Source organism: Apis laboriosa, unplaced genomic scaffold, assembly GCF_014066325.1.
Source record: "Apis laboriosa isolate Shangri-la unplaced genomic scaffold, ASM1406632v1 scaffold39_cov144, whole genome shotgun sequence".
NCBI classification, from domain to species: Eukaryota; Metazoa; Arthropoda; class Insecta; order Hymenoptera; family Apidae; genus Apis; species Apis laboriosa.
In genome coordinates this window covers 1,472,128-1,497,936 of record NW_025223140.1, presented here as the reverse complement: position 1 = coordinate 1,497,936, position 25,809 = coordinate 1,472,128, and the positions used below count along the sequence as shown (strand labels likewise).

General features: G+C 23.8%; 3 protein-coding genes across 8 annotated transcripts; all 3 read right to left on the bottom strand.

The window, feature by feature from the left end:
* Positions 1 to 911: 911 nt before the first annotated feature.
* Positions 912 to 11,551, bottom strand: LOC122715611 (carboxypeptidase Q-like). 5 transcript variants are annotated; one of them, XM_043937917.1, is made up of 7 exons: positions 11,371 to 11,551; positions 10,460 to 10,830; positions 10,172 to 10,322; positions 9,843 to 10,092; positions 7,917 to 8,157; positions 7,108 to 7,290; positions 912 to 1,285 (listed from the first exon to the last, which is right to left on the bottom strand). In XM_043937917.1, exons 2-7 carry the CDS (start codon positions 10,810 to 10,812, stop codon positions 1,033 to 1,035), a joined length of 1,431 nt encoding a protein of 476 aa, XP_043793852.1. In that variant the 5' UTR covers positions 10,813 to 10,830; positions 11,371 to 11,551; the 3' UTR covers positions 912 to 1,032. The 5 variants fall into 5 exon arrangements, with proteins under 5 accessions (XP_043793852.1, XP_043793851.1, XP_043793848.1 ...); XM_043937916.1 differs by having other exon boundaries at positions 10,460 to 10,827; XM_043937913.1 differs by lacking the exons at positions 7,108 to 7,290; positions 7,917 to 8,157; positions 9,843 to 10,092; ... (1 more) ...; positions 10,460 to 10,830; positions 11,371 to 11,551 and adding exons at positions 1,375 to 1,557; positions 2,189 to 2,429; positions 3,109 to 3,358; ... (1 more) ...; positions 3,758 to 4,125; positions 4,743 to 4,834 and having other exon boundaries at positions 913 to 1,285.
* Positions 11,552 to 13,194: 1,643 nt separating this feature from the next.
* LOC122715643 (carboxypeptidase Q-like) lies at positions 13,195 to 19,010 on the bottom strand. 2 transcript variants are annotated; one of them, XM_043937983.1, is made up of 7 exons: positions 18,953 to 19,010; positions 16,830 to 17,210; positions 16,390 to 16,540; positions 15,380 to 15,629; positions 14,645 to 14,885; positions 13,870 to 14,052; positions 13,195 to 13,778 (listed from the first exon to the last, which is right to left on the bottom strand). In XM_043937983.1, exons 2-7 carry the CDS (start codon positions 17,180 to 17,182, stop codon positions 13,526 to 13,528), a joined length of 1,431 nt encoding a protein of 476 aa, XP_043793918.1. In that variant the 5' UTR covers positions 17,183 to 17,210; positions 18,953 to 19,010; the 3' UTR covers positions 13,195 to 13,525. The 2 variants fall into 2 exon arrangements, with proteins under 2 accessions (XP_043793918.1, XP_043793919.1); XM_043937984.1 differs by lacking the exon at positions 18,953 to 19,010 and adding an exon at positions 18,759 to 18,897.
* A 3,435-nt stretch (positions 19,011 to 22,445) lies between these two features.
* LOC122715663 lies at positions 22,446 to 23,384 on the bottom strand. Its single transcript, XM_043938023.1, has 3 exons — positions 23,112 to 23,384; positions 22,680 to 22,949; positions 22,446 to 22,565 (listed from the first exon to the last, which is right to left on the bottom strand). The coding sequence occupies exons 1-3, from the start codon at positions 23,382 to 23,384 to the stop codon at positions 22,470 to 22,472; spliced, it is 639 nt and encodes a 212-aa protein (XP_043793958.1). The 3' UTR covers positions 22,446 to 22,469.
* Between the last annotated feature and the right edge of the window lie 2,425 nt (positions 23,385 to 25,809).

Sequence of the window (25,809 nt, the reverse complement as noted above, 5' to 3'; positions counted from 1 at the left end):
CAGTGTTCAGAGTTTTCAATAATGATAATAATGTTCTCCGTTGATCGGAAAGACCAATTAAAGATACTTATGTTGAGAGCCTAAGCCTCGTGGTCACGAAATATGTACTTTGTAATACTTCGACGAGCGTAATGAAATTACCGATCACGTGGATGATTAGGCCTAAATATTTGTATGTCGACGACTCTGTAAAAAAAAAAAAAAAAAAAAAATGAGACAAATACGTTTGAAATAAAAATACTTTATGAGAATCGCAATGAATATTTTTTTTATTGTTAGTAGTAATTTATTATCAGTTTGAACATGAAAAATGTTGATAATTATTGAAAATAATGATTATCTTATTGATTTTTACGACCTTGATTTTGAAGTATATCATCATTCTGAATATTTTTTTTATATATAAACAAGACAGACAAAAATATTTTTGGAATTATATGTCATAGTTTTAAACTTTGGAATAAGTTTAGATATTCTATTTTCAAAGTTAGGTTAGATTAAATTAAGTAGAATAGATTAGATACGTGTTATTTTCTTTAATCTCTAATCTCTAATCTCATCTTTAATAATCGAATAAGTTTAATTTGAATTATTTGATTTTGATATTGAAACTTCTAATCGAAATTAAATATGATTAAATTCTATAGATAGCTCACAGATTGCAATTTTAATTAAGTTTAAATTTTCAATAATGTTCTAGTTATTATTTATTCTATTCCATTGATACGAAGATAGAATAAGTGAAATCAAAATTTCATTTCTTTACTTTAATTTTATTTTACAGACTTTTTTTAAATTTTCTAAATAAAAAAATTTTCTTTATTTTATAATTTAATAAAACATTTATTTTTTATATTTCATATTAGAAATTGAAATTATATGTTTTAATATATATATATATTCATCCTGTTTTTCATTATTCATTATTTCACATTTCATGTGAAAATTATATAAATTCTAATATAGATTAATCATAAATATTTCCTTCTTTTTTTTTTATAAATTTTTTTCATTAATAATATAATAGTTTCATCATTTATGTCGTGGTAAATCTATACTAAGATTGGCAAGAATATATGACAGTGCAGCGAAAAGAGCTGTTCCTTTGTCAAGAGCTTCTGAATCCTCAACCAACATAGTATCCGCGTTCGTATGATGGTAATAAAAATATTTATCATCCTGATTCCAAAGAGAAGCTCCTGGTACACCTTCGTTTATCCAAGTAGCGATATCGGGTCCTTGGCTGGGACTGCGAACCTTCATGTTTCCCAGAGGAGAGCAAAGGCTGAAAAAAGTGAAACGAATTGAAAAAAAATGAAATTTGCTTGTCACAATATTTTTAATGAATTAGTTAATGTTATATTATAAACTAACTTCATAATCCTTTGTAAGATACATCCAACTACATCTGTACCGGTATATTCAATGCCCAAAGGTGTAAACGTGCCTCCATCCGACTCCATTACAAACTGTAAGTTATTTTGTTCAGATTTATGAGTTTTGATGAAATCCAGAGCTCCTATATATCCCATTTCTTCTGCTGTCCACATGATCAATCTATCATTAAAATTAATTTTTAAAAAATTCAGTTAAATATCTTAAATTTTAGTATTTTTTACTTTAAAAAATTAATAAATGAAATTAATATAATGATATATTATAATGTACAATAAAGAATTATAGAAATATTCTTAATTAAAAATGACGAACCAATGTGACTACAAAAAGAATTGTAAGAATCAACTTGACTGGAAATATTCATTTAATTTCATGCAATCAACGTAATTGTATATTTTTTTATGTTAATTAATATATTGACAACTTGTCACGATATTGTTTTTTATCTTCACTCATTCAAAAAAAATATTGCTTTTCGCAATATTATTTTAGGCGAAAAAAAAATTAATTCATTTATAAACTTTATATATTATCATATACGAATACAAAATATAAATTGATTCAAAAAAGATTATGAAAATGAAAATATTATTCTTAAATAATGTATAATTTATTATATTGGATTTTAATTCATTCTAGTTTATTAAAATAATTTTTGTATATTATATCGATTGAATGAACACAATTTTTTTAATTAGTATTACAGATATTTTTAATATAACTTGAGTATTATTACTTTAAAATTAAAATCATTCAATTTGAATAGTTTATAAATAAACTTTACACTCACCTAACTGTTCGTCGTGGTCTGTAATTAAGATGTTTCAATAGTTTCACAGCCTGCCACGAAATAAATGCACCACCACCATCGTCCATTGCTCCTTGACCAACATCCCAACTATCGATATGGCCAGAAACAATGACAATCTTTTCAGGATTTGCGGAACCTTGGAAATCGGCAATTACATTTCGCGATATCGTGGGTGGTAGATTTCTCGCTTCCATTTTCAAATTGATTTCAAGCAATTCACCTGAAACAAATAAATACGAATGAAACAAAATAACTCTTAAGAGTTTCAAATCTAAAAAAATTTTTTGAAAAATTAAGAATTTCGATATTCAGAATCATATATTTTTAAAATTTTCAAAAATATTAAGATTTTGTCGAATCATTCGAATTTTAAAAGTAATTCAAAATATTTTAAATCTAATTATTCAATTAAATTTAATTAAAATGATAAGATATTATGGAAGAAAGAATAATAGATAATTATTAATTGTAAAATAAGAGATATCATTTTTCATGAATAATAATGTCAAGATCTAGATGAGGATTAAATTCTTAACCAAGTTAAGAAAATTTGCAGAAATTCAGAATTATTCATATTTATTATCTTAAAATTACTATTATTGATAATTCTTTAAATAACATTTAACAAATTAAAAAATTTTAAATAAAATTTCCTATGTTCTTTATTCAAATCATATTATTAATAGAATGTTAAATCATCATAGAAGAAATATTACGATTAAAAATTGGATAATTAAATTCAACATTATATAGATAATATCCTGCAAAATCTAGTTATAATAAAATATTTAATTATCCAGAAGATTTGCAAATATTTAGAATTATTCATATCTATTATTCATATCATTATTTTAAAATGACTATTATTGATAATTTAAAAATTATAAATAATTATTTACCTCTGTTCGCCATTCTTTTCAACAAAGTAGCATCTTCGACAGTGATCGAGGCCACTGGAATCTTAGTCACATTCTCACCGTACGATTGGTGACCCGTGTGCGGAGTATACAACGAATATGGCGTAACTGATCGAACTAGGGCAGCGACAGCCCCATATTTCGAGGCTTGCGTCCCACCATTATTTCGATATTTTACGGTTTCACCATATGAAACAAATTTCTGATTATATATGACGATCTTTCCAGGTACCTAAAAATGATCAAAGAAAGAAAAAGTAGAAATATTCGAAAGAAATGAAATAATATTATATTTCTATACAATTTTTATATTTTTAAAAATGCATTTACTTCATCTTTTCTGCTGTTCAATTCTTCGAAACTGTCCACTACAATGGCCTCTGCCGTTATACCTTCGGGTGGAGTACCAACGCTGGTGCCTAATCCAAGAATAGCAATATTCAATTGCCTTGGTTTCAAAAGAGTTGCAGATTCTCTTCCTCTGGAAAAATAAATATTTTGATCATTTACTTTTTTTCAGTTGAAAGAATTTTTTATAAGAAATAGAATATTATATTTATTACATATTATCTATTAAGAATATTATATGATCAGTAGGAATAAAATGGTTTCAATGATGAAATAATTTTACCTCACCCAATGTGGCACGGTAACAGGTTCACCGTGAACGTTTTCTAATTCATACTCAATAGATTTATTCAGCACGTAGTCGATGGAACGTTCCAATGTTTCAGAACCGGACAGTCTAGGACCAAACGTGTCGGTAAAATAAGCTAATTCATTCCACGTGGATCCTTTGAACGATCCATTCAAGGCCTCGTTTATTATGGCACGAACTACTGGTTCGTAGGAATCTATTTCGTTTAACAGGCTTTGCGGCAGTTGACATGAAATAACATTGTTAACATTGCGATTAACAGCTGCCAATATTGAATGTAATCGAAGGAGCCATACAACGATTAGAAACTTCGTGGATAGCAACATGTTGTCGAGTAACTTCTGCTGAAAAGATTTTGTTTCTCTCAAATTAATGATATCTAAGATAAACAATATAATTTTTGCGTACAATGATGTAATTTTGTTTTAAAAATTTATAATTTTTAATAGCAAACAAAAGTTGCTTATCTTTTTATATATTAATTATATCCTTATAAATTAAATTTGATTTAAAACGAATTTTTTCAAACATAAATTATCTGAAATTATTATCTGTATCGATTTTATAAATTTTTATTTATGAATCTACAGTAATTCAATTTTTGTTCCTTTCTTTCTTATTTAATAATAATTTTATATGAAGATTGGATTTAGAGGAGATTGAAGAAAATGATTATTTTCAAATGTTTTTAATTATATTATAAACATCATTTTATATATTCATTTTGAAATATTAATAAATTTATGATAAAAAAATTGAAGAAAATATTATAATTGAAATAAAAATAAGATATAAATCATTAGTTCACTTTAAAAATTAATTTTCAATATTATTTTTTGCACTCAAAATTTAGAAAATTAAAAACAAATTTATTCACTATTAAACAATCATATAATTATTTGATTTATTTGTTCCATTTTAGAATTATTCGTTTAATAATATACTTCATTAATATTACATAAAATTAATTTCCACTATAATCCCTTATATTATTATAATATAGTAATTTATCGGATATTTCATATAGTTGGTAGCTCAATCGTAACTGGCATAAATGTCAAGTGATGCACATTTATATAGATAAAATAACTAAAGATAAAACTAAAAAAAATATAAAAAAAATTTAAAAGAGATAAAGAATTTTAGAAATTTAAAAAAGATAAGAAATTTGAAAAATGAAGAAAAATTTTAACAAATGAATACACTTCGCTCATGTATCATCCCCAAAACATAGTATAGATAAAATGAAGTTAAACAACATCAATAACTTGTATATTTTGAAATATACAAAATATATATATTATAAGCACTTTAAAAGTTATCAATTAGTCAGATTGATTTAAATATAGGTTGTCCCAAAAATATGGGAACATCTGTTGAATGAAGATTTTTGAAATAATTTCAAGCAATATTTTCTCTTGCAAAAATTTTTGTTACGGTTTTGTTAACGAGTTCTGGCCAATCACGGAGTAATTTAATCGAGCCGCGATGGTAGCTATAACACTTACTATAGAAGCATTTTAAAAATAGAAGCATAGAAGTATAGAACTTATAATATTTCAAAATAGACTAATTTGTAATAGGCATTAATATTTTTTTCAAATTTTTTGTTAAAGTAAACATTTTTATCTACTTTCTTTTTATTTTCAAAGTATAATTTAATGTTCTTTCTATTGATAAAAATTTGTTGTAATGAAATGTTGTAATGATTTGTTTGTAAATAAAATATTTGAAAAAAATACTTCAAAGTTTCTGAATATTCTTTTCGAAATTAAAAATATAAATATCTTTTGATTAAAATAAATAAATAAATACATATGTTAAAATTTATTTTAAAAAAAAATTAATTTAATAAGTCAAGGATATAATAATCAATACAAATATATTTTAAAAATCTTTTCAATTCGATATAGTATTAAAAAAGATATAGTAGCTCATTCAATGCATTATTTATTCAAAAAAAAAAAAATTAAAATTCTCAACTCAAAAATATTTTAAATGAATTGATATAATTTACTAATAATACGTACGTGCATTACACGTTCGAAACGAACTTCACACGTTGAATGTTCGGAAGAAATTAATCCTTGTAGATTAAAAGAAGAACTTGTTTCTTGTCGATTAATAAGAAGTACACGCGGTACATATCAGAGTGAATCAGGTTTTCTCAGGTTTTTGACCTTTTCAAAGTACAGCATAACATTGAAGAACCATGAATATAAGAAATTTAAGATATATTGCCACGAATACTAAGTAAATTTGTTTCGAATATGTTAATGTATTAAGTAAACCGTACATATGTCGAAATTGCTATAAAAATTCTCAAATTTTATTTACACAAATATAACGATATATACGATATAAATAATAGTTTTATATTTACAAAACTTTAATTTGAAGTTATTTTACTTGTCTAAAAATTATTTTATTTGTTTAAGAAATATTTATTTTATTAAAACTTGCAATTCTCAAAAATTTCTGAAAATTTTCAAACTTTAAGTAAGAATAATATTTTTTTGACTTGAGACTTGAAAATTTATTAAATTAAATTAATGTAACAAAAAATAAAATAAATTTGGAATCACAAATTTAATTACATTATTATTATTAAATAAAAATAAATTTATATCATACATAATAATTCCAACAAAATATTTATGCAAATTACTATTTAGCTTTACAAAAGTTTTGAATCACAATAATATCAAAAAATTTCAAAATTCGAAAAGATTTCTGAATTTCGAGAGATTTTCGAGATTTTTCTTGAGATTAAATCTGTAATACAAAATTTTTGCAATCTCAATAGAATGTTCCAATATCAAAGTAATTCATTTTTTTATTTCCATTACTTTATCATACAGTTCAAATTATATAAAATTTTTAATACCAAATTAAATCAATATCGAACACTTTCTTTACATTTTCTGTTACAATTAGTATTGTAATCCAAATATTGTAAGTCCAATATCAACCACATCAATGTCATTTGTGTCGTGGCAGGTCAATACTGAGATCTGCGAGTATATAAGACAACGCTGCAAATAAGGCAGTCCCTCTATCGAGAGCTTCTGGATCCTCGACCAACATAGTGTCCGCGTTCGTATGATGGTAATAGAAATATTTATCTTCTTGATTCCAAAGAGTACCTCCTGGTATACCTTCGTTTATCCAAAAATCGATATCGGGTCCTTGGCTGGGACTGCGAACCTTCATGTTTCCCAGAGGAGAGCAAAGGCTGAAAAAAGTGAAACAAATTGAAAAAAATGAAATTTGCTTGTCACAATATTTTTAATGAATTAGTTAATGTCATATTATAAACTAACTTCATAATCCTTTGTAAGATACATCCAACTACATCTGTACCGGTATATTCAATGCCCAAAGGCGCAAACGTGCCTGCATCCGATTCCATTACAAACTGTAAGTTATTTTGTTCAGACTTATGTGTCTTGATGAAATCCAAAGCTCCTAGGCTTCCCACTTCTTCGGCTGTCCACATGATCAATCTATCATTAAAATTAATTTTCAAATAATTTAATTAAGTATCTTAAATTTTAGTATTTTTTGTTTTAAAAAATTATAAATGAATATAACGATATATTATAATATAAATATTATAATATTTATTATATTATAATGTAATAAAGAATTATTAGAAATATTCTTAATTAAAAACCATGAACCAATGTGACTAAGAAATTGTAAGAATCGACATAACTGGAAATTTTTCATTTAATTTCATGAAATCAACATTATATAATTGTATATTTTTTTATGTTAATTAATATCGACAACTTGTCACAATATTTTTTTTTTATATATATTCATTCATTCAAACAAAATCTTTTCGCAATATTTTGGATGAAAAAAAAATTAATTCGTTTATAAAATTTATATATTGTCATATATGAATACAAAATATAAATTGATTCAAGAAAGATTATAGAAATGAAAATATTATTCTTAAATAATTTATTATATTCTATTTTAATCCATTCTAGTTAAAATAATTTCTATATTTTATATCTATTGAATGAATTTTTTTAAATTAGTATTATAAATATTTTTAATATAACTTGAGTATTATTAGTTTAAAATTAATCATTCAATTTGAATCTTATTTTATACTCACCTAACTGTTCGTCGTGGTCTGTAATTAAGATATTTTAATAATTTCACAGCCTGCCACGAAATGAATATACCACCACCGTCATCCATTGCTCCTTGGCCAACATCCCAGCTATCGATATGGCCAGAAACAACGACAATCTTTTCAGGATTTGTGGAACCTTGGAAATCGGCAATTGCATTTCGCGACACTGTGGATGGCAGATTTTTCGCTTCCATTTTTAAATTGATTTCAAGCATTTCACCTGAAACAAATAGAAAGTACGATTGAGACAGAATATCTGTCTTTAAAAAAATTAAATTGTTTAAAAACAATTAAGAATTTTGATATTTTCAGAATAATAAAAAGTGTCCCAAAATTCACGCAAAAAATAATTTTAATAAAAAACACAGATTTATAATTAAAAATTGTAAATTTTTTATTAATTTTTAAGATATAGAGTTATGTATGGAATAGTATTTCGGGTAAATGGCCTCTACGACTTCGCTGGCACATACGTACTCTTTTTTTTTTGAAATTTTTCATTTTTGCATAAATGTGAGTGAATTTCGTTGAAAAAACGCTCAATTTCCTTCTCCAAGGAATATAATAAAGAGTTATAAAGTGAATGATCGTAGGCTTATATACCTTAAATTTCAAAAAACTAAAGAAAGGAGTCAAACGGCGTTAAATTGCACGATTTGGGCGGTCAATTCTGATCACCAAAACGAGAAATTATAGGAAATGATTCGTGCAGTAATTGAATTATTTCTCGGGCTATATGACATGTAGCATCATTTTGTCGAAAATATATATCAATCATATGTCATCCACATCTATCTTGCAATTTAGATACGAAAAAATGGATTATCATGTCATGATAGTAAGCACTATTTACTGTTATTATCTGACCAACTGCATTTTCGAAAAAGAATGATCTGATGATGCCTCCAGCCTAAAATCTGCATCAAACAATTGTGAATCCATTTGTTTCTCAACAATCATTTTTGCATTTTCTGAATCCCAAATGCGACAATTTTGTCGATTAATCAATTCATCAAGATGAAAATAAGCTTCATCGCTGAAAATGATTTTGTTCGAAAAACTTTCATTATTTTTAAAATATTGCTCAACAATGAAAATGCATTGTTCTTTCGTGTAGCGCTTCATTTTTAATAATTCTGAATTGTCAGCAGTCACATTGTCTTCTTTTTATCGTTGACAACACTCTACCATACAAATGGCGCAAAATTCAAATCTTTCGTGAATTTTGAGACACACATTATATATACATTTTTAAAATTTCTAAAAATATTTAAGATTTTAAAAAATTTTTAATTATCGAATCAGATTCGAACTTATAAATGTAATTTGAAGTATTTTAAATCTAATTATTCAATTAAATTTAATTAAAATGATAAGATATTATGAAAGAAAGAATAATAGATAATTAATAATTGTAAAATAAGACATTTTTCATGAATAATAAGAAAATTTTTCATGAATAATAATGTTGAAATCTGGATGATGACTAAATTCTTAAGTTAAGAAAGTTAAGAAAAATTGTAGAAATTTAAAATTATTCATATTTATTATCTTAAAATTACTATAATTTAAATTATTGATAATTTAAAACTTTTAAATGATTTTTACCTGTGTTCTTTATTCAAATCACATTATTATATAGAATGTTAAAACATCGTAGAAATATTATGGTTAAAAATTAGATTATATGAAAAATTATAGATTAAAATAGAAAATATTATTTTTGGATAAAATTGAGGAATAGTTGAGGTATTTGAATGATAACATTATACAGATAATATCCTAAAAAATCTAATTATGATAAAATATTTAATCTACAAGATTTGCAAATATTTAGAATTATTCATATTTATTATTTTAAAATAACTGTTGTTGATAATTTAAAAATTGTAAACGATTATTTACCTCTATTCGCCATTCTTCTCAACAAAGTAGCATCTTCGATAGTGATGGAGGCCACTGGAATTTCAGTCACATTCTCACCGTACATTTGCTGACCCGTGTGCGGAGAATACAACGAATATGGCGTAATTGATCGAACTAGAGCAGCGACAGCCCCATATTTCGATGCTTGCCTCGCTCCATTCGTTCGATACTCCACAGTTTCATCGTATGAAACAAATTTCTGATTATAGACGACGATCTTTCCAGGTACCTAAAAATTATCAAAGAAAAAAAAAGTAGAAATATTTGAAAGAAATGAAATAATACAATTTTTATATTTCTAGAAATACTTCATTTTTTCTGCTATTCAATTCTTCGAAACTGTCCACTATGATGGCCTCTGCGGTTATACCTTCGGGTGGAGTACCGACACTGGTGCCTAATCCAAAAATAGCAATATTCAATTGCCTCGGTTTCAAAAGAGTTACAGATTCTCTTCCTCTGAAAAAATAAATATTTTGATCATTTACTTTTTTTCAGTTGAAAGAATTTTTTGTAAGAAATAGAATATCTATTAAGAATATTATATGATCAATAGGAATAAAATGGTGAAATAATCAATGATGAAATAATTTTACCTCACCCAATGTGGCACGGTAACAGGTTCACCGTGGACGTTTTCTAATCCATACTCGATAGATTTATTCAGCACGTAGTCGATAGAACGTTCCAACGCTTCAGATCCGGATGGTCTAGGACCAAACGTGTCAGTAAAATGAGCTAATTCGTTCCACGTGGTTCCTTTGAACGATCCATTCAAAGCTTCGTTTATTATGGCACGAACTACTGGCTCGTAGGAATCTATTTCGTTTAACAGGCTTTGCGGCAGTTGACATGAAATAATATTGTTAACATTGCGATTAACAGCTGCCAATATTGAATGTAATCGAAGGAGCCATACAACGATTAGAAACTTCGTGGATAGCAACATGTTGTCGAGTAACTTCTGCTGAAAAGATTTGGTTTTTCTCAAATTAATGATTTCTAATAAACAATATAATTTTCGCGTACAATGATGTAATTTTTTTTAAAAAATTCATAATTTTTAATATCAAACAAAAATTGCTTATCTCTTTATATATTAATTATATCTTCTAATTATATTTTTATATATTATATCTTATATATTATATCTTATATATTATATATTATATCTTTATATATTAATTATAGTTATAAATTAAATTTGATTTAAAACGAATTTTTTCAAACATAAATTATCTGAAATTATTATCTGTATCGATTTTAAAATTTTTATTTATCAATTTACAGTAATTCAATTTTTGTTTCTTTCTTTCTTATTTAATAGTAATTTTATATGAAGATTGGATTTAGAGAAGATTGAAGAAAATGATTATTTTCAAATGTTTTTAATTACATTATGAGCATCATTTCATATATTGATTTTGGAACAACAATAAATTTATGATAAAAAAATTGAAAAAATATTATAATTGAAATAAAAATAAGATATAAGCCCTTAGTTCACCTTAAAAATTAATTTTCAATGCTATTTTTCGCACTCAAAATTTAGAAAATTAAATTTATTTATTGTTAAACGATCATATAATCATTTGATTTATTTGTCCATTTTACAATTATTTGATCAATAATATACTCTATTGATATTTCACATAACTAATTTCTACTATAATCCCGTAGTTGTAATTTATCGGATATTTCATATAGCTCGTTGCTCAATCGTAACTGGCATAAATAACAAGTGATTCATACTTATATAGATAAAATAACCAAAGATAAAATTTTAAAAAAAATGTAGAAAAAAATTTAAAAGAGATAAAAAATTATAGAAATTTAAAAGAGATAAAAAATTTGAAAAATGAAGAAAAATTTTAACAAATGAATATAATTCGTATCATCTTCAAAATATAGTATAGATAAAATGAAGTTAGACAATATCAAAAATTTGTACATTTTGAATAATATAAGCACTTTAAAGTTTATCAATTAGTCAGATTGATTCAAATATAGGTTGTTCCAAAAATATGGGAACATTTGTTGATTGAAGATTCTTGAGATAATTTTAAGCAATATTTTCTCTTGCAAAAACTTTATTAATTCTTATTAATGTAAAAGTATAATATAAAAAACTGGCGAATTATAAAGTAGCTTAATCGATCTGCGATAGTCGCGTGTATAGCATTGGCTATAATATCTACTATAGAAGTATTTCACAAATAGAAGCATAGAAGTATAAAACTTATAATATTTCAAAATAGACTAATTTGTGTAATTTGCATTAATATTTTTTCCAAATTTTTTGTTAAAGTAAATTTTTTATCTATTTTTTTTATTTTTAAAGTATAATTTAATGTTTTTCTTATTGATAAAAATTTGTTTGTAAATGAAATATTTGAAAAAAATATTTCAAAGTTTCTGAATATTCTTTTCGAAATTAAAAATATAAATATTTTTTAATTCAAATAAATAAATAAATACATATATTAAAATTTATTTTTTTTATTAACTTTTAATTCAATAATGTTAACAATTTATCATATGAAAAAATAAGTCAAGGATATAATAATCAAATATAAATACAAATACATTTTAAAAATCTTTTCAATTCGATATGGTATTAAAAATAGTAGACATAGTAGACACAATAGCTCATTCAATGCATCATTTATTCAAAAAAAAAGAAAATTAAAATCCTAATTCAAAATATTTTAAATGAATTGATATGATTTATTAATAACACGTACATGCATTATTGTTCGAAATGAATTACACACGTTGAATGTTCGAAAGAAACTAATCCTTGTAAATTAGAATAAGAAACTTGTTTCTTGTAAATTAATAAGAAATACATGCAGTACATATATTAAAGTAGATCAGATTTTCTCAGGTTTTCTTTTAAAATACTGCATTACATTGTTGAAGAACGATGAATATAAGAAATATTGCCAGAAATATTTTTTTACTAAGTAAATTTGTTTTGAATATGTTAATATATTAAGTAAGCCATACATATCTCAAAATTGATATAAAAATTCACAAATTTTATTTATACAATATAAATTGATGTAAATAATAGTTTTACATTTACAAAACTTCAATTTGAAGTTATTTTACTTGTCTAAAAATTATTTTATTTGTTTAAGAAATATTTATCTTATTAAAACTTGCAATTCTCAAAAATTTCTGAAAATTTTCAAGCTCTAAGTAAGAATAATATCTTTTTGACTTGAGACTTGAAAATTTAATTAAATTAATGTAACAGAAAATAAAATAAACTTGGAATCACAAACTTAATTACATTATTATTATTAAATAAAAAATAAATTTATATGATACATAATAATTTCAACAAAATATTTATATAAATTACTATTTAACTTTACAAAAGTTTTGAATCACAATAATATCAAAAAATTTCGAAGTTCGAAAAGGCTTCTGAATTTCGACAGGATTTCGAGATTTTTCTTGAGATTAAGTCTATAATACAAAATTTTTGCAATCTCAATAGAATGTTCCAATATCAAAGTAATTCATTTTTTTATTTCCATTACTTTATCATACATTTCAAATTATACGAATTTTTTAATACCAAATTAAATCAATATCGAACACTTTCTTTACATTCTCTGTTACAATTATTACCAATATCAACCACATCAATGTCATTTGTGTCGTGGCAGGTCAATACTGAGATCTGCGAGTATATAAGACAACGCTGCAAATAAGGCAGTCCCTCTATCGAGAGCTTCTGGATCCTCGACCAACATAGTATCTGCGTTCGTATGATGGTAATAGAAGTATTTATCGTCTTGAGTCCAGAGAGAACCTCCTGGTATACCTGCTTTTACCCAATAATCAATATCTGGACCATCGTTTGGACTTTGAAGTTTCATTTCTCCCATACTTGAGAAGAGTCTAAAGGTAAAACAGATCGAAACGTTAGATCTTAGCAGATATTAGAAAATTTGACAGAGTTTTTAAATGAAATTCTTTTTTTAAAACTGACTTTAAAATTTCTTCGAGAATGAATTTTACTTCTTGCGTTCCAGTAAATGAGATGCCCAAAGGTTTGAACGTGCCTAAATCAGATTCCATCACAAATTGTAAATTTTTTTCCTCTTCTTTGTGATTTTTGATGTATTGCCTGGCTCCGATGATTCCAAATTCTTCGGCCGTCCACATGATCAATCTATAATTATTATTAATTTTATATGTAAATAGTACGTTATAGATTTGAAAAATAAGATATTAAAAAAGTTTCATGTTAAATAATTTTATGTGATCGAATTGTGAGATAAATAATTATTATTCATTAGATTAGGTTAGATTAAGTTTTATAAAAGGAAAAACAAAATATTTCAATATCGATGAAAAATAAAATAGATTGTTTATTTTTCAAATTTAATTTGAAAATTTTAATTTCTTTTTTTATAAATTATTACATTAGATTTCGAATTATTAATAATGTTTCATAACTTAGATATAAAATTTAATTTAAACTTGAATAAGTGATTGAGAACAAATTATAGATATAAAAATTTTATTTTTAAGTTTCAATGTAAAATTTATTAATTTCGTTCAATTTTAATATAATAATTGTTAGACTTTATATTCGATTCATGATATTGATTCATTGATGCGATTGACACAAATAATTTTTAATTTTTTTTTCATGAAAGTTTTGAAACAAGTTACAAATATTTTTTTAATATAAAGCAATTATAAATATTAAAATTAATATCATTCAACTTGGATAATTTATAAATCAACTTTACACTCACCTTATTGTTCGTCGTGGTCTGTAATTAAGATGTTTCAATAATTTCAAAGCCTGCCAGGAAACGAATGCACCACCACCGTCGTCCATTGCTCCTTGGCCAACATCCCAACTATCGATGTGACCAGAAACAACGACAACTTTCTCAGGATTTGTGGAACCTCGCAATTCGGCAATAACATTTCGCGATACCGTGGGTGGTAGATTTGTTGCTTCCATTTTCAAATTGATTTCAAGCACTTCACCTAAAAGAAATAAATTATAAATATTCATATAATCTCGCATGAAATAAAATTTTTCTTTTCTGATAACAGATTAGAAATTAATAATGCAATTTGAATTACTTTCAATGCTTCCAATTCACTTTAAAATTCGAATCATTTTGAAGATTAAGAAAAATTTTAAAAATGTTCGTCATCACGAATCGCTTTTATCCTTTAAAAGGATTGAAAATTTTGGAAAAATTAAAGTAGTGATATTCTCTATTTCCTTTGTGGATTAAATATAATAATTGAATAATTCTTAAATAACTTGGAATCTCTAAAATGGCAGAAAGTTCGAATCATTTTGAGATTAAAAAATTTCTATCATCATGAAAAACGATTAAATTTTGGAAACTTTGAAAATATTAGAATTATTGAGTGATATTTTGTAAACGAAGTTCGAAACTCTTGAAAAATTCGAAACTTATTTTGATTATTTATTTATTATTATTAATATAAAATTCTGCAATGTTTACCCCTTTCCGCCATTCTTCTGAGTAAGCTAGCATCCTCAGCAGTGATACAGGCTACCGGAATCTTGGTCACGTTTTGATCGTAACTTTGCATGCCTGTGTGCGGCGTGTACAACGAATATGGTGTAATTGATCTAATTAAAGCAGCAACAGCCCCGTATTTCGATGCTTTTGACGCTCCTTTGCTTCGATATTTCACTGTTTGACCGTACGTAATATACTTTTCATTAAATACAACGATCTTTCCTGCTATCTAAAATGACCAAAAAAAAACCAAATTTTATTAAAATGTGTTACAAGAAATGAAATGCAGTAAAATTTCGAGTAATACAATACTTCTATAAAATAAACTAAAAATTATTGCTTTCTTATAGTGCGATTAATTATTCTTATATCATAATGGATTAAAAAAATGCTTCACCTTTTTAAGTGTGATAATGTTTTTTTCAATTTAAAAATTAAAAAATTTGAATTAATAAAACATAAATTATATAATATAATGGAACTGTTATCTCACTTTATAATCAAATATAATCACTTGATTTATTTTTTCATTTTTGTTTATTTTATGTCATTTGATATGTTTAACAATTGAAATAATTCTATTTTTATTAAAATAAAATTTTTATATAACATGGATTTTTTTGCTTTAAAAATTTGTGCCGCAAAGAATTAAAAAAAAAAAAAATGAAAAATAATAATGATATTATATAATCAAAGAATAGAGAAATTTTGAAACAGAAGAAAATTCAATCGACGAAGAAACTCTGAATGAGCATTCAAAATACAAAGTCTAAAATGTAATTTTAAACCATTTTGACAGTGATTAGATTATAATTTTGCCTGCTTTTTCTATTTTGAGTTATTCTATGCATGCAATTAAACAATTATTTATTAAGTTTTAATTTTCTGCTTCTAATTTTATATGGAAAAAGTAATAATAATAATAATATATCTCTCGTATTATAAAAAATCTTATTATTGTTTGTAAAGAAGTAGAGAAATATATTTACTTTGTTTTTCTTTTTGTCAAGTTCGTCAAAATTGTTTACAACGATAACTTCAGCTGTAATTCCTTCAGGTGAAGTACCAACGCTGGTACCTAATCCTAGAAGAGCAATGTCTTTCTTTCTTGGTTTCAGAAGAGTTGCTGATTCTTTTCCTCTGGAAAATAAACATTTTGATTAATATACAATGCATTTTATCTTTATTATGTTACTATTATAATAGAACATCATTATAATAAAATTAATTGGATGGATAAATTTAAGCAATTGGTCAGGAAGATACAAATATTGTTAGATATAATTTAAATTTATTTAAATATATTTTAATGCAATTAAAAATCAATAATATGTTAATTAATTTAAAATTAGTAAGTTCACTGTTATTTTTCATTATTATTTTTTAAGATATTATTCCATGAGTAATGATTTCAATGAATAAAATTTACCTGATCCAACGTGGCACGGTAACAGGTTCACCGTGGACATTTTCTAATCCATATTCGAGAGATTTATTCAGCACATAGTCGATGGAATACTCTAGCACCTCAGAACCGGACAGTCTAGGACCAAACGTGTCGGTAAAATAAGCTAATTCGTTCCACGTGGTTCCTTTGAACGATCCAAATAAAGTTTCATTTATTATTGTACGAACCACCGGTTCGTAGGAATCTATCTCTCGCAAGAGATTTTTCAATGAATGATACGAATTAATGCTATTTCGTTCTTCAATGTTAACTGCTATCGCAAATCGTAACCGGAAGAGCAATGTTACGATTAGAAATTTCAGGGATAGTGACATATTGTCGAATGAATATTTATGAGTTTTGCTGAAAATAATAAAAAATTTCATGAATACTGATATATTGTGAATGAATATTTGTTAAAAATAATTGTTTATATTAATTTTAAGTCTTTATATATATTTTTTATCATGTTAAAGCATGTTCTTAAAAGAAAATTATATATTTGTATATTAAAATAAATAAAGAATTTGTTTTATGTTTTAAAATTAATTAATTAATATATTACTGATTCATAATGATGTAATCACAATTTATAAAACATATAATTAAATTAAAATATTTGATTACAATGATTCTAACTATTTCTTTTAATGATTAAATTAATAGATCTCTTAATTATTTTCTCAATGAATTGATTAGTTTTAGTTGTTTAATTTAATATTGGTTTTGTTATAATAGAATTAATCCTCTATTACATTGTTGTTGAAAAAATTACAAAAAAAATTAAAAATAATTTTATTCAAATTAGTGTACTGAGTGTTCACACTATTTTCTTTCTTCAATTTTTTTTATTATAATTGAATAATTTATGAAAAAAATAAAAACAAAAATTTTATATTATTTATGCTATAGTATCTGTGCAATGATAAAATCAGATCTGAATAATATATATTAAAATAAGAAATAAAAATATTTGTACAAAATTATTTAAATTTAAATTTAAATGAAAATAATTTTAAATAATAATTTAATCTTTTTTTGACTATGTTAAATGCAATTAATTTGGAATATTAATTTATAATTGTTCTTCTATCCTAAAGAGTAATTTTAGAGTTAAACAAACATAAAAGTATACAAAAGTGTTTGTCAAAATTTATTTTTCAATTGTAAGCAATTTAATTTTGCTTTTGTCAAGTTTTATCTTTATCTCGTTTGTGAAACACTACTTCAAATAATTATTTTTAATTCATTTTCTTTTCAATTAATTTATCATTTTTTATTTCAAATTCTATATTTATTTTATTTTATTATATCAATTTTAAATAAATATTTTCTATAAATTATTTTCAATTTTCTTTTCTTAAAATATTACTATAAGAAATTTTAAAATCAATTCATAATTATTTAATATAGTAAGAGATTATTGAAATGCACGATAAAGTTCATTTAGAAAAAAGATTATTGAATAAAAACAATTATGATTTTATTTTTCTATTCTGTTTAAAAGAAAAAGAAAAAAATTGGAGATAAATATTAAAAAAAAAATTTTTTGAAAAATTTTAAAAATATAATTTGTTGGTAATTGTAGATTGATAAACTTTTATTTATAAGATTTTTTATTAAATAATTAAAAATATCGAAAAATCGAAATTGACGTTAATTTAAATGAATAAAATATTTATTTAAAATAAAAGTCAATATCTGAAATATATCAAACATAATTAAATTTGTATGTATTCATAATTCAATATCTTATTTCTTTAATGTAATATAATTCTAAGATTAGGTTAAATATATCAACAAAAAATTATTGTTTTCAATTAGATATAATTGATAAGCAATGCATTCCATTAATATCATACAAAATTGATTTCTATTAATCACTTATAATAACTTATCAAATAATCGTACCTCTCATAACAGTGTATCGATTGTAATTAAATCACAATTTATATGACATAACGAAATATGATATTTAATATTTATATAATATTTATACTGATAAAATATGAAATTAAATATTTAAAAAAATATATATTCAAATAAACTTCTTTTCAACATTAAAATATTTAAACACTTTTTCAATATTATACTTTCATAATTACCTAAATGTAAATAAAACGAAGTTAGTTAAATGTATGTATGTAAATATTTGCAACAGTATTTCAACTGAAATCACCAGTTAACTAACGAGTCATCAGACTGACTCAAACATATATACATATATAGTATATATAGGAATGTGGAGGGGAGTTAGAAAACCGTCAATGAAAAAGGAAGTAATAATAATCATTCGCGTAGAATATTCATGTTCTATTCACAAACTTATGACCTCAAATTATATAGAATCTAGAAATGAAGAATCTGAAGTTTTTAAATCATGATATAAAAAATAAATTATAAATATAATAATATATATTAAATCTATGTTTTATTTATTTTATGGAATTCATTTATAATAAAATAACACAAATAATTTTTCTTTTATTACATTGCAAATCAGCATTCCTCCCATTACTTAATTTCTCACCAATTCTATAATCACAGTATTGATCTATCAATAAATATATCACAATAGATTTGAATTTTTTTAAGAAAGATGAAAGGTCATGATTAATCAGAATGAATTTCTAATTCACAATAATTTTCAAGCAGTAAGATTTGAAAAATCACTATTATTTAATATGAATTATTATATCGAGAATGAGAATACAATTATATTATTATTTTATAAGAAATAATTGGCTTCAAATTATATTTTTCATATAAAAAATTTATTAAGTTAATGGATAACATTTTAATTTCTAAAATTGTAAAACATAAGTATAAATTTTTATTTTATATTTTTTAAGTGACTTAATTTTTTATATTTAGATTATAAAATACTAGATAGCAAGAAATACTCTAATACTCTTTTTTGAAGTCGATATTTCAAAAGGTGTGTTACAAAGTTCCATAAGATGTCACTACATATCACATCTATTATATTCCTCATCTATGTCAAAAAATGCGTTTTATCATTTGTAGATAACAATAGAACAGCAACTTTCCATCTATCTATAATAATGATAAAATATACAAATATTTATAAATGATATTCAAAATTGTCAAAAAAAATAAACGTATTTAAAATATATTTTAAATATTTGTGAATAAATATTTTTATTTTTATTTAAAAAAAATTCGTATGCAATTTTAAATTATGGACAAAATTGAATTCTTATAGTATTATCATAGACAGTTTTCTTTTTACTTAATATTTCAATTTTTAATATTTTCATTTTTTTTTTTGAAATCTTTATGATTACAATAAATGAAATCTTTAAATTGAAAGTATTTAGAAATTAATAGGAAGATAATTATATAATATAATATTTTTTTTATTTTCATTTTCATTAATTCATTAATAATTTATTAAAATTAAATATTACGAGAGTTTCAATGGAAACAAAAATGTTACTATTGTTAATATGAAGTTTTAAAATTAAATTTAAATTTATATCTTGTTTTCTTTTTTTGGAATATGTATTATTACAATCTTCATTATATTTTAATTTTTAACGTACAAAGATTAAAACTTTGATATCATGACTCAATAATGTCGTTTTTTATAAACATCTTTTAAAATAATAATAATTATAACTAGCGTTTACAGATGGAGATGCATGCAACTCCAACAAATGAAACGAAATGGCTCCTCTAATGTTTTGATTTCCTAATAATGTCCGGCATTTTGCGACCGCCGTTGCTACCGTGGCATCGTGGTTTTAGTATAGTTATTATCCACATAAGGAATAGTTCATATAAAAATGCTCGAAACGTGGAAATTTTCAACGATGCGGAACAAAACGTAAATACATGTTCTCTAACGATTGTAAAGACATGGACTTAGAGCGTAATAACATCCATGCGAATATTCTCTTGTGAATTGTACTCAAGTATATATCTATTCCAGTCAGGTATTGACTATTTTACAGATGCTTTCCTTTCGATTCGATTTTTGAAAGGCGATATAGGATATGATATAATAATACATCTATTAAGATGAAAATTCAAGTTTTTATAAGACAATAATAAAAATGGATATTCATAGATTGTTTCCATTTTCAATATCAATATATTATATCAATATTTCGTTTAAGAATATTTTTTTTCTATATATTATTATTTTTAATTATTTATGAAATATAGTACACCTATAAAGTTATTCGTGAACAATAATTTTTAAAAGTTTGTTAATAAAAATTGTTGTTGTAATGAATATTTTACGCAAGTAAAGTAATAAAATAAATATATTTATATCTGTGAATATTATATGTATATATGATAGTATACTAAAGATATTGAAATTCACATCACTGTTCAATTTATCATTGAATTAAATAATTAAAAATGTTTTAGTTTACAATTAGCATAGAATATTTGTGTATGAATTTCATATGCAAATATTAATTATATTATATAACTTTTTTTAATTGTCAATATATATTTGTGCAGAAATATTCAAGTTTAAATTTATAAATATCATGTATTTCTCATATAACTATCTTGTACACTCTACTTTCCTAATAACGAAAATCTCGAAAAGAATCTATCACAATATTGATAATATATTTCAATATAATTTTCTTTTTTCTTTCTTTTATTCTAGATATTGGGAATAAATAATGGAATAAATCACTGCAAAATATATTGAAATCATTTGAAGCCAATTTATAAACAAGAGAATATCATTTTTAATTTATCTGATACAAATATTCGTTTATATATATATGTACTTCGTATATATATACTTATTTACAAAATGTTATTATATTACATTATACAAGATAAGATAATCATGTTAAGGATCATCAAGTAAAAAATCTCATGTAGATTAAATATTTTCACTTATATATAATATAAGTAATATATATAATATAATATAATATATTATATATAATATATATAAACATACGTACAAAAATAATATAAATTTTAATTTTATTTATTTTTAGAAATCAAGAATTTTTTTATTAGATTTTTATTAGCTATTTTTTTAAAATAGTATTTTATCAATGAAATATTTAGAAATATAATACTTAAGCATATTTAAATTCAAATAAATAATTTTGTGACTTTTTTTATAAGTTTTAAACTATTACTTCAAACTTTCTTAAATAGCTTCATATAATAATAATTTCTATTTCTCCTTGAAATATTTCATCTGTCAGATAATCATTTGGGAAATTCCTTTCTCTTGTTGTCAAAACTTAATTAATGCAAATTTGCAATCGTGAGAAATGTGACGTTTCCTAACGGAATGAACGGAAGGAGTTGAGGATGACTTAATATTATAGCGGAAATGCCGCTGGTAATTTGAGATCGTATCGGTGTCTACTACATAGTTAATTTGTGGAACAAGATTCAATACAGAAATGGTGATGAAATTATCGTTATTAAATATATATGCATTCAATTTAATTTATTTACGTCTTAATTTCGTTTTTTTACATTTGATTTACGTTTTCTCATTAGTATTTTAACAAATTTGTCTTATATCTAATTTTATTTTTATTTTTATTTGTTCGTCTTACCTAAGTTAATTTTGATTTTAATGATTATTTATTTATCTAATTTTAATCATTGTTTAAACATAGCTTTTTTTTCAATAATCTTTATTAACTTGTCGATACATTTCGCACATTCTTGTACATTTTTGTGATCAATATCGTATACCTAAAGAAATTAGAGAAAAAAGTAATATAATTATTATATATATATATATATATATATATATATATATATTTGCTTAAGAAAAAAAATTATAAAAACAAATTTATAAATGCATACTCGTTTAGCAAACTGTGACTTCAGTCTCTTGTCTTTAACTATCATTTTTTCACCTGATTTAAGATTTTTGAACGTTTTCACTCGCAAAGGGCCGAATCTTCTTCGAAATTCTTTTATATTATTATCGCAAATATTTTCAATATGTAGAAGTTTCCCGTGTATTTTACGCTGTCGTTCTCCTAATCTGTCTACTTTTTTTGTAAACTTGTCCATGTCTCTATAGCCATGGTAGTAATCATGTCTCATTTTTATTCTTAAATCTTCTTTTATCTAAATACAATATCAAATTATTATCATTAATAATATTGTTATTTATATCAAAATAAAATTCTATATTGTTTTATTTACGAATAAAAATACATGTTATTTATTAATAAAATTTAACCTTTCACTTTAAAGAAATTAATAGAAATTAAAAAAATATATAATCACTTGTTTGAGTTCGTTTGTCACTTCAAGTTTAAATGATTCTGGCAGGTTTGGATGTTTACTGAAAATTCTATCGATTCGTGCTTCGTTCGAATCCATCCACGAATCGATTTTTTTATCAATGCTTTCATTGCCGTAATCGATCAGGAATGATCTTTCTTCGTTTACGTTGTCGATCACTTTTGATAAAACCTCACCACTCCAATATAAAACACGATCTCTTTCCTTCAATAAATCTGCCCATGTATGAGGCATGCGTCCCACCGTTTGCCCCATTGTTGACGTTGTGCGAGACATAACCGTCAAAATCTATATTACAGTCAATGATCTATCGATTCAACGCCCTCTGCTTGAAAATTAGACATATACCATACATAGTGCCCTCTGTCATCCATCGTGTTAGATTCGTTTTGTTTTCCTTTCAGTTTAAATGAAATTTAGAAACAAGAGTGTGTCGTTAGTTTTGCTTGTTGTCAGTTTCGTTCCTTTTCGTGTTTGTTTTGTGAAATTTGTATCAAGTAAACAGGTGGCAAGATTATCCTTCTCTTTAGTTCTACGATGTAAAACGATTTTCGTTTTTTTTTTGTTACTTATCTGTGTGTTTGGTGGTTATTCGCCATATTGTTGAAAAATTGAAAAGAAAAAATCATGACATCGTTATGCATATATACGTATGTAGATAAAATTTTATATAAATATAACTATATAATTTATTTTATATAATGATTTCAATATCAATTTTTAATAAATAATGACATTTTAGGAATATTAAAAATTTTCGATTATTTCTATATGTATATCATATATAAATAAAATTGCAATATTTTTAATTCCATTATAAATAATTTTAATTAATTATAATTCCATTATAATTAATTTTATGAAATTTTGCTCTAGATGTTCATTTATTCATGAATATATAATAATTTTTAAATAGTAAAGTTTTGATATATAATTTATTTAAAATGTTATATTTTCGCTTATCATATTTCTAATTTGATTAGATTTTTCTAGTATTTTTTTTTACAAGTTTTGTTTTTTATATTATAATTGTGACTTTTAAAAATTAAGTTAAACAGAAAAGTAAAAATTATTTATGAGAGAATATATTTCTAAATACGATATTAAATAATATCGATTGTTTTAGTTAGATTGTTCGAATAATCGAAATATCTAATATTGACAATACCACTTTGTATTATCTATAAATTATTGATAGGGGTATGCGGGTACACGAAACTCTCTATGATCTATTACTATTGCGTATTTTGATTAAAATTTAGGCTTAAGATACTAATTATATCATATTATATAATATAATACTATATAATATTTATAATTTTAGAATTTTTACTTATTTTATTCCATTAATATTTTATGATTCTTTAATTTTTTTATTCTTTATAGTTTTTGTTTGGTTTCGCTATCAATTCAGTATCGATATCTATTAATAATATTTACTAATTTACTAATTTAATCTTTTATATCTTTTTTGTTTATTGTTTATTTTTGCTAAATCGTGAATTTTTACTATTATTATTTAAATATATATTTTTCATATTACACATGTCTTGTATATCATATAAATAATAAATAAATATTGTTTTTTTTATATTAATTTTATTTACATGATTGAATATTATAATAGATATTAATTAGTATAGATGGCGTTAAAAAGACACGTTTTCTTTTCCTTTTTCAATCTTTATCTTTCTTTTCGTCTCATGGCACTGTTTCGTATTGTTTACCATCATGTAAGTAAATAATATGATCATACAATGGTTGCAAACTTGGCTGGGTTGTCATAAAAGGTTGATTCTTCGCGAAGTGTCTGCGAGGATTACATTGAGCATGATTTCACGGTATCAGACATGGAAAAAGGAACTAGAGCGGACGTCCGCCCGTCTCGAAAGTCCGCGAAATTCAATCGTTGCATGGATGCCCGTGTCAGGGTGTCAATTCAAAGCAACGTAATCTGTGTTCAGCTCGACCAATAATCGGCTTATTGATTTCGATTCGAGGCTAAAACACCGTCCACAACAATGTTCATCGAGGCGAGTTGTTTTTCATTTTTTCTTTTTACGTTCTTTGTCTTTTCCAATTGACAATCGAGTTTCTGAGTATGGAGACGATTTTAATTTATTTTTAGAGGCGGATGTCCAGAACGTAGTATTTAAAACGCGATGGAAAAAGAGAAATAGGTGTAATTTAATTCCTCTACATAGAAATGATTTTTTTGTTTTTAGTTTAGTGCGGTTTTTTGTTATGTGATTTTTATTATGTGATTCTTTCATTGAGGATTATTTATATATGTATTACATATATTATTAGTATATTTTTATTAAGTTTAATAAATTTAGTGAATGTATTATTTTAAAAAATTTCACAATAATTAAATTTAAATTTTATTCTAATTAATAATTCTATGTACAGATAATAAGTTGAGAATTTTATTCGAAACAAAACAACTAACAATAATTTGTTATAATAATAGATTTTAAACACGTTTTTACTTTAAAAAAGTAAGAAAACTAGTTTCATTCTATATAAAATAAAACAAAATTATTTTCAAATAATTTTTTCGAATTAAATTAATGAATATATTTCATACAAAAAAATGAGTTACAAATTTCCATTTTTTTATTCTATAATAAATTATTAAAATTTGAATCTTTTTGGAATTTTTTATAGCGTGATGATA